A 17,242-nucleotide genomic window follows, 5' to 3' on the forward strand; every position below is an offset into this window, starting at 1 on the left:
GCCATTAAACACTATACTCCTTTTCCTAGTGATACAAAACGGTTCTCATTCACATGTTCATGTATTTGCGATGCCGTCTGAATCTTTAGGTATTTTGTTTTGTTTTTGATCTTTTGCCAAGAGACGGCTGACATTTTAATTTGTTTAAGTAGTTCTATCCAGACTGATGTACCATATAGAAGAGCAGACGACATTACACACCTTAAACTACACCTGCACTTGGAAAAGGCCCTGTGGCAATATTTCACCTTAGGCTGCAGGTAAAGGAGAAAGGGAAAGTTTGTTACTAAAGATTAGAACATTACAGACATCTACAGCATCTTGTTAAAAGATATAATTAATCCAAGAGATAATGTCATTTGTATCTTACTCACTTTCCGCTTGCCTTGCAATTTATTCTTCTGAAAACGTAAAAAAAATACTATACAATACAAAGACCCCACCCCCCCCCTCCCTTTTCATAAATAAGAATATTTCTCCTAGGTTATGTACTGCCCTCTACTGACCACAGAGAGGACTGCTACAACACTTTCCAGGTTCCTTAAACTAGTACCTGTAAACACTCCAATGATTGCTAAAGTTAAATGACATTTGAATAAAAAAAAAACCTTTCTTCTCATAAACTGTCAAATTAGATTTAATTGCTACTGCATAGAAATCCTCAATACACTTAAAGCAGACGTAAAAATGGGGTTGTAAACAGTATAATTCCCATAAAAAAGGAAAAAATAAAAACACCTGTCAAACCGTACAACAGTTTTGTTAACTGTCAGATATGAAATTCTAGCACTTTTGGAAGCAGGGATTTTTATATATAAAACATTCTGTAATTCCAACCAAACATTTGTACAAACTCACAGTGAAAATAAATCATTAAATGTTTTAGATATGAACAATCTTTTAGATAAGAACTGCAAAAACATGAATAGACGATACCAAACAGGACTTACAGAGTTGGAGTCAGAACATAGATGCCTAATGATTTGTGTGTCAAATGTAAGAAAAGGAAAAAACCCCAGCTGTAACAGATAGTACTGGACAAGCGCCAAAACTCCAAAATATGTTCAGAGTTTCTGTCCAACTTTCCAGCATACTTTTGTAGTGATGAATGATTCCTCAGCGCAAGTGAGCATGTCTACATGGATAATGTTTTAGAAAATGGCAACACAGGCAGGAGCAGGTTTTGCCTTTTGCACAGTTTTTTGCCAGCCACCCATCACCCCCTATTCCTGCCGACAGAGGAAGGCCACAGCACGCCACTCTTCAAAAAGACAACGGCTGGGAAACACAACTTCTCCATAAAGCATAGTTTTAAAAACCAGACATACAAAAGCAGTTTAACAACTAAAAAAAAATTACTGCACAAGAAAGGAAAAAGTGTCTGGAAACACATGTGGGCTCTGTGCACATAGAGTCGAGGAGGCATCTGGGGGTGATGGAAAAAGAAGAGTAAAGAGAAAGCTGAACTAGAGGACAACTTCCCCCATCCCCCTTTAAAAAGCATAAATACAGATGTTCATAAAAAAGATCATGCAAATACTACAGGCTGAAATACTGTCTACTGAGATTAAAGGCACTGAACCCTGATCATCATTAATCCATCACACCATAGAGTTGATAAATAACAATCTATACATCTTCCCTTTAGGTGAAATCAAAGTCTGGAAAAAAAAGAAAAGAAATGGGAAGGTTGTGGTTCTTTTACAGAGGCTGTTTGGGTGTTTCCCCACAGAGCAAGCAGGGATTTTTAAAATATGTTTAAAGGTTTCCAAATTAAGAAGTCTGGCAGACAAGAAGAAATTGCATAACATGAAAATGAAAGTGGTGACCTATGGTCGTGACATTTTAAGACAGCAGACACATCCCATCTTAAACACTGTTGTGCAGTTCTCTTTGCACAAGCCTCAAGTAAGTTTTCATAGTTCACTATTTGAGTGGTGTTGTTATCCAGAAAAAGAACCAAAGCCATAGTTCTAGATCTGATTTGTCAAGCTCAAACGACCCATCACGATGACTTTTATACAGGGTAAGGACAACGAATGTTAATCATTATATCTTTTTTTTCTCTCCACACAATAAAAAAGTTATTCAAGGCCATAACAATGTCTGGACAAAGTTCCATTCCAATACCAGTATGTCTAAGGAACTGGAACTGTAATCAGTACTGAATTACACTGTATTAGACCTACAGTCAAATTTTACTGAACCAAACAAATGGAGTTTTAAAGATAAAGGCCAGCATGAGGCCAAAGGACACTGGTAAATATGCTGCTGGATCATTTAGTGTGGTACCTGAATGCATTCAGTGACAAAGCAAATGCAGGCAGACTGAGTACTGAGAGTGCATACTTTGTTAACACTCATGTTTACCCATCAATCCCATAACAGGTGTAGTCAGTGTCCCCTGATCAGGGAGCTCCGTGACCACACCCTGACATCTCAGGTCCCTCCCTCTACATACCTGTCAGGGAGGTTGCATACACAAAACAGAAGCACCCTCATTACGTCTCATTAAGTGCTACTATACATGCAGTGTCTAATTTCCAGACCACCCTGCAACAGTGAACTCCAGGATTTTCTCACAGACACATTGTGATACTGCCTTAACATACCTTCAACAAACATTTGTGGTTAAGGAGGCTTCCAAGTTCTTAGCAGAAAAAAAAAAAACACAAAACCCCACAAGAATAAAATACAAAATGAGAGGATAAAAAGACTACAAAAAGGTATGAAATACAGCACACGAAGAAGACACCATTACATAACACTAAAAGACACTAATAAAATACAATGTTTTTTTTTTTTCTTTTCTTTAGTTTAACACAAGGTTCTACAAACAACAAACGGGACACCCCACACAGGGTATAATACCAACCAATTAAAAAACAGGAGGGCCATAATACAAAGAATGATTTAAGTGTCAATAACTTGCTCCACTGCTGTGGTAAGTGTATTTGTGTGTGTGTGTGTGTGTGTGTGTGTGTTTTCTCAGTATCTTGGGACTTTGGTGTAGTCTTCCTGGTGTACATTCTTGCACAGGCACATCGAAAGAATCATTCCTAGGAGCTGTAAAAAAGAGCTGTGATTAGAAGTATTCACACATGCGCATGCATGCACACATACACTTCAACAAAAGGCTATGCTTCTTATAACGTGGTATGTGAATATCTGATGAGTTGTAGTCGAGCTGGATGTCACACTACACAAGCTGAAGGTCTAGTTAAGGTTGAGAAGGTCAAGTCTGGAGTCTCTACCTCGATCACTGCCACTCCGACACAGAGCCCCAGAATAACGCCAGAGTTACGCAGGAACCAGTCCTCCACACTGGAAATACAACCCTGGACAAAATGAAGAGACAGAGTAAGACAGCTAAGAAAAACAGAGGTGACCCTGAAAGGACAGTGGAGATGATTCCCCAGAAAGGCCAACGGTTTAAGGGCAATGAAACGAGTAACAAGAAAGAGAAATGTCAGGAGGAAGCTCTTGAGAAAGTTCAGAGGTAAACTGTAAAGAATCAGCTTAGACAAACAGGCTGAGAAAAGACAGGGTGTAGACATCAATGATAAGATCGAGCACTTATTTAATGGTGAGACACACAGCGTGTGGTGGGTGTCCAATATTGGAGTGAGCTGTGAAAATGCATACCTTGTTGTAGACAGGCCAGTCAGGAACCAGACTCTGGCACAGGTCCGTTTCCTGCATTTCCGTACCAGCGATGGTTGCGTTCCTACAGGAGCAGGGATACAAGGTCACTGAGCTGTTCTTAATCATCACATTCTCCATCCAGTTAGATGGTTCAGTCCAACCACAGCATTGTATCTGAGGAGAGGATGAGAGAGAGAGAGAGAGAGAGAAAGAGAGAGAGAGAAAAAACAGAATAAGAACTCAAAAATTACACATGGAATAAACCTTAAACGAAAAGCACAGGTGCTCTCCAACTGGCTCCATGACCATGGCAGTGAGAGAACTGGCCTCCCCAGTCACCACATCTGAAGCCCATAAAACATCTTTGGTAGGACGTACAACTGCACATTTGGATGATCGTGCATCTGACAAATCTGCAGAAATTACATTATTTAATGTGTCAATGTGGACTAAAAATCAGTCATGTTTGCAGCACCTTAAGGATCCAACAGTTAATCCAACAATTAAAGGTATTTTGAGAGGAAACGGGGGGTACTATCTTGTTCCTCCTAAAGTGGTTAGTGAGCACAGGTTCCATTGTATTGGTGGATAATAACGTATAGTAAACCAATCCCACATATTTGGATACGAGTAGGATATGGTGGCAGTGCTAATGGTCACCTTGTATGAGGGTTATTTATCATTAAAGATATTGAATGAAAAGTAAAGGGGGAAGATGCAATGTGAAGCCATCTCAGGCCTGGAATGGCTTACCGTTCTCTGTATGTAATCCCATGCACGATCAGCAGTCCTGTTCTGGCCATTGTAATTCACTATTATCTTGTTCACAATGCTGGACATCTCGTGCTTCAGCTGAGAGAAATGAGATAAAGAAAGATACATAAGCAAATGTTTCCAAACCTGCCATGGAAGTAATATGGAGGACGGATTGACTCCAACTGTCACACAACTGGTACAATCATGTTTTCAGATGGGTATTCAAAAGACACATTCGTGTGATCTCATTATGCAATGTTACTTTAGGCTAGTGTGTTCAACATGGGAAAAAAAACCCATGACTATTCAACACCTTTACGCTTCAACAGAAGCACCTAATCACGCAGAGGAAACCTTTCTAACAGCAGACAGTGCTGAAATTATTGGTTGAATTAAGGAGGTCTCAATAACCCAACACTGCATGTTTACATGGGAGGGACGAGGCAGGGCCAAACAGGAAGGGGACTGCCAGGAGTCCATACGGGGAGACAGGGGAACCTCGCCCTGCTGTAGAAGAGTGCTGCACCCTGCCCTGTAGTGAAGCTGAACCTTTAAGAACACAGAGCGTGCCCAGACAAAGGCCCGGCTCCCACAGCCCTGTGTCGTTACTGTACCGTCGGAGGAGCAGGCACGCTAGGTAGCTACCGCTAACACAGATAAAGCCAATCACAACAGGCCTTAATGCTTCATCTTTGTAAAGGCTTTGGTTAAATGGTGTAGAAGCTAAACGTGGGAGTAGAAATACTGACATGCTGTGCTCTCACAATAGTTTTCCTTCACTAACTGTCAAATTCCACCTACCTGAAAGGTTTCATTCCTCTCCAAGCTGTTTATGCCACATGCCTGAATTGCTTTTGGGCATTTATTTTTTTTCCTCAAATTACCTCACCGTGTTTATTACAATTTTATTCAAAAGGTAAACATAAAAGACAACAGCAAAGGTCACAAAGGGAAGGGAAGGGGAATAAAAAAAGATTAAAACCACAAATTACGTCTCTCTGCCAACTTTATAGACAATATCACAAGTTGCCGGAAATGACAGAAAAAATGCTCATGCATTTTATCACCACCACTAACCCACAGTGCTTGAGCGCATGTTGAAGATATGATAAGGACTGTAATCTCACTGTCCTGGCATGTGCGGAGAACTCTATGAGGCACGCTCAGTCACTCCTGTGTGGGACTGGTATATGGAGATTATGGATGGAGGTGACCTCACTCTGGAAGGGACACCAAGGTCTCCTGCTTTCACAGGTTTTTCCCTTCACAGGATGAAGTCCCCGTGATCCGTTCTAGAGAAACACGTTCGATCAAGTAATGGAAACTGACAGTTGAGCTGTACGCCCGTGTGCTCGCGTGATTATGGGTATGACAGGGCGGGGCAGCAGGGCTCATTAAACCTCAGTACACAGGATATGCAAGAACAAACAGTAGATCTTTATGCCATTCTGCAGTAGGACAGATCGGGACCGTGCTGGGCTGTCGTCTGTGAAAGACAGGAGCATCTCCTGACTGAACAAAGTAAAAACTGACTAAACACACCCGACCTTAAAGCAAGGCCTAAGAACCTGTTCAGTACAAAGGTCACCGTGTAGTCAGTAAACCACATATCATTCACATGAAAATGGCTTAGATTACACCACTCATAACCACCGTCAGATATTACTCTTGGCTCTCGGAGGAGCATTCCAGCAGAACAGTCCTCCTAATTTCATTACACCCCAAGCACTTACCAAGTCTCGCTGGAAGTAAATAAGAACAGCTGCCGTAACCTGGGCAATGAGGATCAGCAGGAGACACGTGAAGTACTGACAGGTGGAGAAAAGAAGACAGAAAACATGACTTTAGAACTCGTGCACACTCACTACTGACACTTGTGAGCAGATGTGACTGAATTACATGTACATTCTTTATATTCATTTGATTGTAACTCATTGCTAGAAGAAATTGTTTATATAGGTGTGCTCCTGTATGACGGGGCGGAACGGCTGTACAGAATGCCACATACAGCACAAAAAGACAGAGACAGCTGGATAAACCCAACTCTACCCGGTAACTAGGTCAAATAGTTCAAAGGCACTCATCAACTCCAAAGCTCATTTTAACCCTCTGGAGGGTATATGGGTTCACCCGCCGAAGCTCTCGCCCTCCTTAAACCTCACCAGCTTATCCCAGTCATCCCAGCTCAGCAAATCCACTAGCATTATCCTCAGAAACCTACTTCACACAACGTCTTTATCATGGTAATAGAAATGGGGCTTTGGGGAGCTTCCCTTGGCAAGCTTCCGCCCCATCGCTGTGCTTGGATGGGCTAGGAAAGTGCTTCATTTTGCACGCTAGCGTTCTTGTTCTAAAGACGAGCATAAGTGCCGTCCAGTGGAATTGCCAAGCTGAATCATTGTGATTTTTTTTTAAGAAAGCTTTTTGAAACAAAATGGATAAAAAGTTGTTTTTTCCTTGGCCATCAGTGGCTAAAACGAGCGTGAAATTAGTAAGGAAAATGGCCTTCTAACTGATTTATGGAGTTAATGCTGCTGGTCTCTGCAGCCATTCTGTAACCTCACCAGTCCCAGTAGGCATCGGATCTCATAGATGGCCCCGATGCAGCCCAGGAACCCCATGAGCATGGAGAGAGATCCCACGCCAATCAGGATGTAGGAGCCGACCTTCAGCGTTGTGGAGGACTCCTCTGTGTAAACACGTGACAGAAAGACAACATTAAGAGCTTGGCGCAGAAGCTTCATGTAATATATAGATATTCCGGCTCTGAAAAGAGATTGTTAACCTTTACATTCAAAATGCTCTTGTACTTGTAATTGTGTATTTTTTCCCTTTCTAAATAGCACAGGTCTATACAAGTCTAGTTTAGACACTACATAAAAATATAAAATGTTATAGAAAAAGGGCCTCGGGAAGACAAAAAAATACAATGTGCAGGTGTGGTGGGTTCTTGTGTTGTTTACATAACATCCAGTATATCCCATGTATTCACGGTCAGCAAAACCACCAATTCATCATAAGACAGCAGCAGCACATTTTAAGGCAGTTTATATTCCTATCTGCTTAAGAAGCAGCAAGATTACCTATACACCAGAACTCCATACAGCCTCTTCCAAAATGCTTCTGTCTCTGGTTCAACATTTTACTTAGAAAGGACATCCCACCAATGCTATGTATAGCTAAATACAAATCAGAGGCTTTTCAGTAATTAGAGACGAAGACTGGTGCTGAAGAGAGTAGGGTCTGTGTTGGCTGGGTGTGTGTGATTGGGGGGGGGGGGGGGGGGGGTATAATTTAAAGGAGAAACAAGCTCCCTGCTTCTCCTAGTTCTACCGTTCTAATATTAGCAGAGCTCACAAGATGCGAGGAGAACATTTGATGTTTGCACAGGACCAAACATCAGCAACAAGTGTGGCTCTACTAGACCACAAACTGACAGTTCTATTTCAGCAGACCAATATACAGACACACCCAGTGTGCAGAACCACGCCCCAACATCCTTAAACCTGCATGTAGCTTCAGTTCTTACACATGCTTGTTGGACAAGCTGACAAAACACAGCTGCATGTGCGGTAGACCTGCTGTGCTACCTGTGGTACAGTTACATTTTGAAACTATGCTGACGGCCCGAGTAGGAAAACTCAAAGGAACGCCATCAATTAGGTTTAAGTCTGATAAATGTTTTTGTTTTCGTAAAATACTTGGCTTAAGAATAAAGCACAGAAAGAAATATACATGTGGAAAAGAATGTAAAAGAAGAGCCATGACCCCGCATCATTACGTGTTACGTTGTGTGTTACGTGTCATCTTTGGCCCAACTGAAACTTATACTGGGTGACATTTAACATATCTGAAAACAGGGACTTGTTAGGCTGAACGTCCCATCACAGAATATTAACCCTTAGTTTTATCAACGGCTAGGTACATCTCATGAGTCCTGGACCGAAGATTATAATCATTCAGTTTGAATTTAAAATTATACTGTAGGATATTGAAATGTTTTTGTATCAACTCATAGCTAAATGATGGTGCAATGTATCTTTATTTTGCAGATTATGCTATAAAACATTATTTTTAGAATCCACTTTGGACTGATTCTGGGAATGACCAATGACCCAATGACTCATGTTTTTTCTCTCCCAAGAATGAACAATGCTTATTTCTTGAGAAACTCAAACGCTAAATGGAGCTCCTTTTATCACAACAGTTTTACAACCCTTTTGTTTTGTTTTTTAATCCAGCTGTTCAGCTGGAGAAGGTAGCGGATGTGGAGCTAGCTCAACGTCAGCACCATGAGGATATCCTCAGTTCAGGGCAGCCTTGCGATGACCCCAACCCCATGATCACGCAGATCCAATTCTCTGCTTTATTCATGGCGTCAAACCATTCTACATGCCGCTTACACTGCCTTGCATGTGTATTTATTGACTCAAGCGGTCTTTGCTCCGAGCCTCCATTAAGCTCAGCCAATAACAGGATCTCTGTGTGTTCCTAGCCTCCATGTGGCGTTCTCTACCACTGCTTTCAGCCGGGACTTTATTTATAGAGCATCCAACCTCTACTGTACACAATTTGGGGATGTATTTTGCTTTTTTTTCCCCAGTCCTTCTACATGCGTCGTTGTCATAAAGAGTACATGTACTCATCGAATTTATCAGCATCATCAGTAAAATGCAACATTGTATAGCTCATGGTCATATAGTGTTTAACCAAAGCTAAATGAAAAGAGACTAAACACAGTCAACAGTGAAAGATGAAACATTTTTATGTTATAGTCCATGAGAACACAGGAGAAGGTAGAAGACTCTCATACATCTGGGTTCTCCAACAGCTTTAAAAGTGGTCAGCTCCTGCCAAACCACAGTGCCTTGTTAAACAGTTTATATTATGTATAGACTTGTCTAAATCTCAAGCAGTCAATGGATGGGTTTTCCTCAGAGAACATCTGTTAATGGGGATCACTGATTTGAATCACTTCCAGAAATGACTTACATTATCCTACAATAGGATTTTTTCAGCAAGAATTAAACAAAAAAGAAAAAGGTTGCGTGGAATTTTGCAAGTCCCCCAAGACCTGGTTGGAAAAACCTTAAAAGGCTCAATCACTCAAAAGCTTTTTTGCTACTGCTGTGGGCAATGTTCTATTTGTGCTTGACACATTGAAAATGCATCAATAATAAAAAAGAAACCATGCCATGCCAGTTTCCACATGCTGTCCTTTACTGTAGCCCAGATTTATAATGAACATTTGATAACTAGAAAGGAACAGCCAAACAGCAAAAACGCAAGTGAAATGTGCCATACTAACCACAAAAATGCTCTTATCTACACATCTGGGCTGAAGAGGAGACTAGATCTGCCGCAGAGAGCAGAGAAACAGAGACAGAAACAAGATAGAGGCACTTCCCATGAAAATATATACCCAGCTAATAACAGCTCTGAACCCTGGAATGGCTTTTATAGGAAAGAGGACAAATGACAAATGAGTGCCACACCTCTACAAAGACCTCAGTAGATTTCTAAAAGGAAAAGGGCAAGCAGGCTGAAATACTAATTGTATCAGTCTGTGGATCCAAGAGGTTTAACTTTCCCCTGCTCATTTAGATGTTAATCATGACAGAAAATATACCCCCGACATAGAGGTTTAAGCCATTATGACATGTAGTATCAAACGAGAGAAAGATCACAGTATCTCGGTAAAATGCTTTTACCACAGTAAAATGCTTTGCACTTACGCAGGACTGCAATAAAACTCTGGTTATCCAGCAGAACCCACAGTCCAAAGCCCAAGATCAGAGCTCCAAAAATCTAAAAGAGAGAGAGAGAGAGAGAGAGAGAGAGAGAGAGAGAGAGAGAGAGAGAGAGACATTAATACAAGCAACAAACTGCTGCTTACACGCCCATGTCCCATGTCAGTAGTCATGAATGAGGAAGGAGGGAAGAAAGGATGAAGCAAAAACAGTGGAGTGAAGGGGGGAAAGAGCCAAAGGGGTGCAGGGGAGAAGGAGAGGGGGACCACAGAGACACAGACAAAACACTTCAGTGCCTAAACCATCCCACTCTCGACACAGACCTTGTCCCTTGGGCCCGAAATGCGTTTGCCTTCCCTTTGCTTTTAAATAATGTGACACAGAAGCTTAATTTCTTCTCATCTTGAAGCTGCAGTCTGACTACAGCGCTTGGCATCTGTAGGTTCAGCCCATGGGGGCTGCCTTTGTGGTAAGGGAGGCAGCAAGTCGCTGGCCTGCTGGGTAATTAAAGGGCTCTGCCGTAGCAAGAAAACGTATCATGCACGCACACAGTCTTCATCAGTTTCTGGGTTATACTCTTCTTTTGCTTCTGGGTACCTCTTCATTAGCCTTTGGGTGACATGCTTCTCATACACGACTAATTAATTCTAAGCAGGCCAAATCTCTACTTTTCTTGAACTCTGTCCATCAAGTGTCTGGGAGAGAAGTTAAGCACAGGGCTTTCCCTGCATTGAGAATCAGGCCTCTGCCTCCATAGATTGGTGTGCTACCGCCAGCGCTCCACAAAACTCTGCCTTCATGAAATCACCATCTTGCAACAAGCGTTGCACTTGGTGGATGTTTTTGTTGGCCAAGTGTTACACTCGTTCCTGCTGCCTCCATCTACTTTGAAGATACAAAAGGATGGTGTACTGTGGTGGAATGGAGGCATCACCTAAACTTAAACCAGTAAAGTGTTCCTCCACAAGCTGTCTTTGCTTCATACAAACAATAATAATATGCTTTTCAGTTAATAAAACAAGACCAGTTCCCTAACCGCCAGACCATGAATGCCCAAACGTGTATAGGGCAAGCGGGGCCAGCCCGTTTCGCCTCCCTGCTCTAAGAGTCAATTTAATATGGAGTACATATCAGGTAACTGATAGGAACAGATACTACACTTGATCTTAGCCAAAAGGCCGAGAAGCGACCTCGTGAGGAGAAGCGAGGAGAAGTTCTCCTCACCACTGCCACCTCTGGCTCATTCTCAGGGAGCTTGAAGTTGGACATACTGGCAGCTTACTGCCATGGCAGTGGTAAAAAAAACACTATAGATAGTCAAGATAAACACTATCATTGAAAACAAATGTACTCGATAATCGATAAGCTTGACAACTGTGGCCATTAAAACTTTTGTGAACTTCTTTGTTTCAGTACCAATGCTGATTTCTTTTAGATGGATGTGCGTGGCTGATAACTTGAATTCTTAAAGGGAGCATGAGTCAGCTCAACTGACACCTGGTTCACATTCTTGGCTTCAGCACTTTTCAAAGTAAATTCATGTTACTGATGAGAAGATGTAAACTAGTTGGATAGTGCCCATCAAAGGTAAGTGAAATCATTTTCTTTTTCTTTTTAAATCAGGATGTTTGTTAACTGTAAATTAACATATTGCTTTAATATTGTATTTACTTTTAATTATGAACAATGCACGTCATTGTTGTAATGAAATATGCTTTACCATGATAGTTGTCTTTCTTCGATTCTATAATTATTTATACTTATAATAATTAATTAATTATTAATTAAGAACTCCTAAATTAGCTTTCCAAATTTATACAGAAGTTGATTTGTACACATGTCTGTTCAACAATATTGCAATACTGACTTCCAAATTGCCACAGAAGTTGGTTTATACACATGGCTGTAAAAGAATATCGCAATACCGACTTCTGTAGTATTTTATTCTATCAGATATTTCTTGCTTTGCTGACCAGTCCCAGACACTGCAAGGTTGCTCTCTGGGTGTAGTAATAAATCAAAGCATTCACAACCCACATCAAATGGGTTTGTTACGTAATATAGAGAAAACTTGCAATGTGTAGCAATATAATCACAAAATATTATATTTCCATACTGTGAAAACTTGTCATTCTTGTTGTATCACTTCAGACATGCCTTCTTTAGTAGCACTGGGAGATGTACAAGCCTGACAGAACAGGCTGGGCTAACTGAGACAAAACTAATGGAGGCTAAGCTAGCCGAGGCTATGATAGCCGAGGCTTGTCAGAGAGGTGGGAGATGGTGTACACTTACAAAAAAGAGGAGGTTGAACAAGAACAGGAAGTACTTGGTAGCTGTAATGCATCCTTTCCCCATAGTTGCAGCTCTGTGTGGGAGAGAAGGAATAGCAATTAGCGCCCAGAGGAAGCAATGGCGGAAAAGCAACAGCAATACCCTTACAGCACCGTGGATGAGTTAGGCTGATGGTATTGGGGAACTTGGCTACACAATAACTGACTCTAAATGAACTTAAAAGTGAAAGGTTATCAGCTTGAAAGAAGCACTCGGTGCTGCTGACTCACCACGCAGTGAAAATTCCTTTGAATTTGTTGCCTTAACAAAAGGCCCTTATAACAGGAATGCCAGGTTATAAGATGTTATTACCTACTGTAAACATAAAAGAATCACTGATGGAGCACGTGGCCAGTCCTCTCTGCCTGTCCCCTCTCCCCATCAGTTCACACACTCACTCGTCCTTCTGTTGACTACCACCCTTATTTACACTTTCCTTCATGCAGAGTATGTGACTCCCCCTCTTAAATGAACTGTAAACACAGGACAGTATATTGCTACTGTATATTGATACTGTACATACTGTATATTTTGGTTACAGAGGCTCACAATATACCATAGACATTGCAAAGAAAATGTCAAATCAAATGACCTGATTTATCCTATAAACTCTGATGAGGGGGGAAAGCTGCAACACAAACAAGTTTCCTATATTCCAACTTCTGCTTTTCACTGAATTGCTTGAGGTGCAGAAAAAGAAAAGAGAAAGAAATAGCGTGAATAAGACTTACTGGGACTCTTATCTAAGAAAACACTAGTAGGTCATATTGGAGGATTTTCTGGTGAAAATGGAAAGTTTAGGTTTTGTATTTTCATGCACACTGTGACTATAACTGACCATAAGTCTAACCAGTATTTTAGGTCAAATGTGATCCTCAATTATGCAACTTGTTGTGTAATTGTTTCTTTTCTTTCCACAACAATATGACTATTATAATGTACCCACAAGCCCAGTAGAGCCAAAATAATGGTGGTCTGTTGATTCTACAGAAAATACAAATGTACCAAAGATAAATAAAACAACATTTACTGAAGTTACTTAATCAAAGTAAGCACTACATAAAATTCAGACAATTCAAGCTAAAAATCAAGTGAAAGCCCAGCTCGAACCAGTTCAGCACAACAGCATTAAATATGACTCTTTAAAGCTATAATCAGGGATTTCAGAAGAACAAAATAACACCCCTGCCTCTAAAATTTCTGGAGACTTGGATGACCATAATCTAGAGTTCTCTTAAAATTCTTTAAAAACTACTGCTTGAGTTATTGTTATGATATTTTTTTTATTTTAATTATTTATTGAAACTTCAATATAACTAATAAAAGCAGCAGCAATGAAAAAAAATCAAACAGCCTATTAGTTACAGTTCACACAATATGGTGACAATGAATTCTATTAAGCTACTGATCCAATGTGCTGTGTTGTACAATCATGTGAATAAACTATAACAATGTATAATAGTTCTTCACCATTTGTGCAAAACATGTTCTTATCCAACTTGGTTCATTGTGTTTACTACACTAAAAGCCCTGTCCAAGTTCAAGGAGGGTGTGTCACCAGTCTTTGATAGGTGTCAGCAAGTGCCTGCAAAACCATGTACACATGTTCTGGATGTGCCCTTCCCTCCATAATTACTGGACAGAGATTTGTAAAGCCTTGTTAGAGGTAACTGGAGAAGAGTGCTTGTGGTTATGCCCTCACTGCCTTGTATGTCCATATCTGTGACTGTACTGGCTAGGACATAATAGTGGTCAACTATAACACCACAATTATAGACCTTCTTCCTTCATTTTCTCAAATTGGGGGAAAAAATGTTTCACTAAGTGGTTCCTCTAATATATCTGAGAAAATATGAGATTTTTTTTTCAGTTGCTAGAGGATCAAGCCTCCACTCACACTGCACGGAAACTTCTGGCTTAGGTGGCAAGTTGCCATACTGATTATAAATGATTACTGATGCTAATTTTGGTTAGTTGACTGATGTGGGTGAGTAATTCTCAACATTATATATAGGACACAATATTATTCATATGGAAAACAAGCAAATAACTACCTTTATGCTGGGAACTATAAAGCATTAGGCTACTGTGCTATAATGTACCATACCTTAAAGGTAAAGTCACATCCTGTTTTCCCACAAAACCACAGTCATAGCATATGGGAATCTGCAATCTCATCTGACCACCTCAACAAGAACACAGCAAGTCCACAAATAGCACCAGTCTGTTTGCAATCAAAAACAATCACCTACCAACAACCCCACTGACTTTGTTTACTCATAATAAAGCAAACTGCTCATTACTTCCTGTGGGAATTTCTGGTGAGTGAGTCATGTATTGGAAAAGTAATGGATGCCCAAAGGGAAAAACATATGTCCTCACGCACAACAAAACTGACTGGTAGCTATAGGATGACAGGGACTCTACATATTACAGACGTTTCCCGTATCCAGTTTGTCACAAACAAGATGATGCAATAGCAAAGTGTCAACTGCAAACATCAGAAAAACCCACTACACTTTCACAGTCTAGGACTTTCCCTTTAGTTGGGCCTTTAAGGGAAAGCAGCAAAACGAAAATGTTAAAGGAATAGGCGTTTTGAAAGCAAAACTGAAAAACAATATAAAACAAAACAAACAAAAAACTAGGCACGACGCTTTATGGGCTAGTCAAATTACCTAAGAGAAAGGTCAGGTAGTTTCCCAGAAAAGTAGCTAAAGCGTGGCGGCAGAAGATGCTGTATAAACAAACCTAATTTAGTTTACTGGTTTGTAAAGGGGATCATTATTCTTGAACGGGTATTTGGCATGTGAACCATATTTGGCAATCAGCGCCATGGCCCCAGTTTTGTTTTTTTTAAAGGTTTTATTAAATGGACGAGTGTCATTTTGTTTTTTCTTATTGCCATGCATTTTAAAAGGCTGCAACTCAGCTTTTCCAATGGACAAGACATTTTCAGTCTGTAATCTAAAAGCAAATGTATTCAACTGACTGTAGTGTAGCTAAGTAAAAATGTTCTGCTATTCTTTCAACTAGGACCACCCAGTTACACATAACGGGAGATCATTTTTAAACGAAATGTAGCCAACGTAAATCACAGATCTGCGTGAAGTGCATAAAATTGTCAAGTCCCCTACAAAGGGTCTGAACTATTTCAAAGCTGTTGTCTTCATTACAGGATATTAAAGACTCAGACTTACTAATATTAGAACTACAGTTAGCTAGCTAGTTAAATCGCTGAGAAAATAGTTACTTATATAGTATATTTTTGGCAAACGCGGTGACAGAGAAGTCTGGTGCCAGGTTAACATTACATTCCCACTAAAGGCCGAAAGTTATAACATCGTGGCAACCAAAAGTAGGAAGATGAACTACGCAGCTCGTTATCCATGTTTATAAATATACTTACAACCGCAAATACAAATCTAGCTAACCAAGACGCCGGGAAATCAAATCAGCCTTGGGCAACAGTTTACGAACAAGATGGAAGTAATATTCACGAACAGAAATATTGTGGATATACACATCGGTTCACGCCACACCACATACGCGATCTACAGCTGGAGTTGAAACAACTCTAAAATATTCAGATACCTGTGAAGTTATATTCAAGTGAAGTATAAATGAACAAACACGACATGAAGCATCGAATTATCCATACACAACTCTTGACAAATCTTCAAAATTACGCATAAATCGGGTTTTGTGTTTATTTCTACATGCCAGCTAGCAAGAAAAACTAGATCTTAATTACCTAGTTAGCCAAGACAGACAAGCTTTAAAAGTGAAGGGTTACCTTTTAAGTGTAAGGAACAACAAAAAAGCAGTTTCCACAACTGTCAGGACTATCTGATCTCAGCAAGCTCAGAAAGTGAATGTGTAACTCTGTCTATGAACACTGAGAGTCTTCAGAAGATTAACTCCTTCACCACCCGAGTGAAGCAGATCACCATATGGTGGAGTTGCGGAAGTTCTGCTGGTGGTTTGTTTCTTAGCTGTCTGATTTACTGCGGCTTTAGTCACGTCTACAGAAAATGGAAAAATTTAGCGCACTCACAATTAAAATGCTGTTGAGATTGCGCTAAAAATGTATTTCCATCCACAGGAGAATATGAGACGAGAATGAGAACGGAGCAGAAGCGAGAGAAAGGAAGATGGCATGAACAAAAGAAAAGTTTAGATAAGTTATAGAAGCTCACTGCCAGGTGCCCAAAAAGGAGTGACCCTCGGGCAGGAGGTCGTGGCCATCATACTAAAACTATAGGACAACGCACTGGCCCCCTGGACTGACAGCGTTTTGAGGATTTACTTGTTTACTTGTTTGCTGCGTGTGACCAATGTGCATGGAGAGCTTCATGCAGAGTGAGAGTGTAACCCAATTTAACCCACCAATGCTTTCAGTTCGTCAGTGGGCACTTTGAGTCTAACGTTATTTCTGGGTCATTCCAGGATTTTGGTACATTTCAGGGGTGGTAACTTCTGAAAATTTGATCTTCAATTTGATCATTTTAAATCATATATTTATGTTGGCTTGACAAAGCCAACATTCTGTAATCCGATTTCTTCTTTTTATTATTATTCTTCCGCATCAAATTTCGACACTTTTCACAGGTCGCAATTTTTGAGCTAGAACCTTGAAATTTGGCAGGATCGCAGATCTCATACGGGAATAGTGTGCTTGTGCTTTTGGGACATGTGGGACATACGGTGTCCGCAGGACAAGTCCTCAAAGTGGACTTTTCCCCATAGGGAATGAA

General features: G+C 40.5%; 1 protein-coding gene and 1 pseudogene across 1 annotated transcript; both read right to left on the minus strand.

The window, feature by feature from the left end:
* Positions 1-621: 621 nt before the first annotated feature.
* cd82b (CD82 molecule b) lies at positions 622-16,440 on the minus strand. The gene is made up of 9 exons (XM_076986008.1): positions 16,282-16,440; positions 12,447-12,519; positions 10,137-10,209; positions 6,966-7,090; positions 6,135-6,209; positions 4,399-4,497; positions 3,646-3,819; positions 3,255-3,338; positions 622-3,066 (listed from the first exon to the last, which is right to left on the minus strand). The coding sequence occupies exons 2-9, from the start codon at positions 12,507-12,509 to the stop codon at positions 2,989-2,991; spliced, it is 771 nt and encodes a 256-aa protein (XP_076842123.1). The 5' UTR covers positions 12,510-12,519; positions 16,282-16,440; the 3' UTR covers positions 622-2,988.
* Positions 11,192-11,341, minus strand: LOC143508977 (U2 spliceosomal RNA; annotated as a pseudogene).
* Positions 16,441-17,242: the final 802 nt, after the last annotated feature.

Source organism: Brachyhypopomus gauderio, chromosome 2 (genome assembly GCF_052324685.1).
Source record: "Brachyhypopomus gauderio isolate BG-103 chromosome 2, BGAUD_0.2, whole genome shotgun sequence".
NCBI classification, from domain to species: Eukaryota; Metazoa; Chordata; class Actinopteri; order Gymnotiformes; family Hypopomidae; genus Brachyhypopomus; species Brachyhypopomus gauderio.

Bases quoted from the DNA above. Each gene is read 5' to 3' on its own strand.
- cd82b (XM_076986008.1), bottom strand. From the start codon at position 12,509: ATGGGGAAAGGATGCATTACAGCTACCAAGTACTTCCTGTTCTTGTTC. The intron at 10,210-12,446 runs GTAAGTGTACAC...TCTCTCTTTTAG, and splicing joins TGTTCAACCTCCTCTTTTTT to ATTTTTGGAGCTCTGATCTT. The intron at 3,067-3,254 runs GTAGAGACTCCA...TCTTTTTTACAG, and splicing joins TCGGAGTGGCAGTGATCGAG to CTCCTAGGAATGATTCTTTC.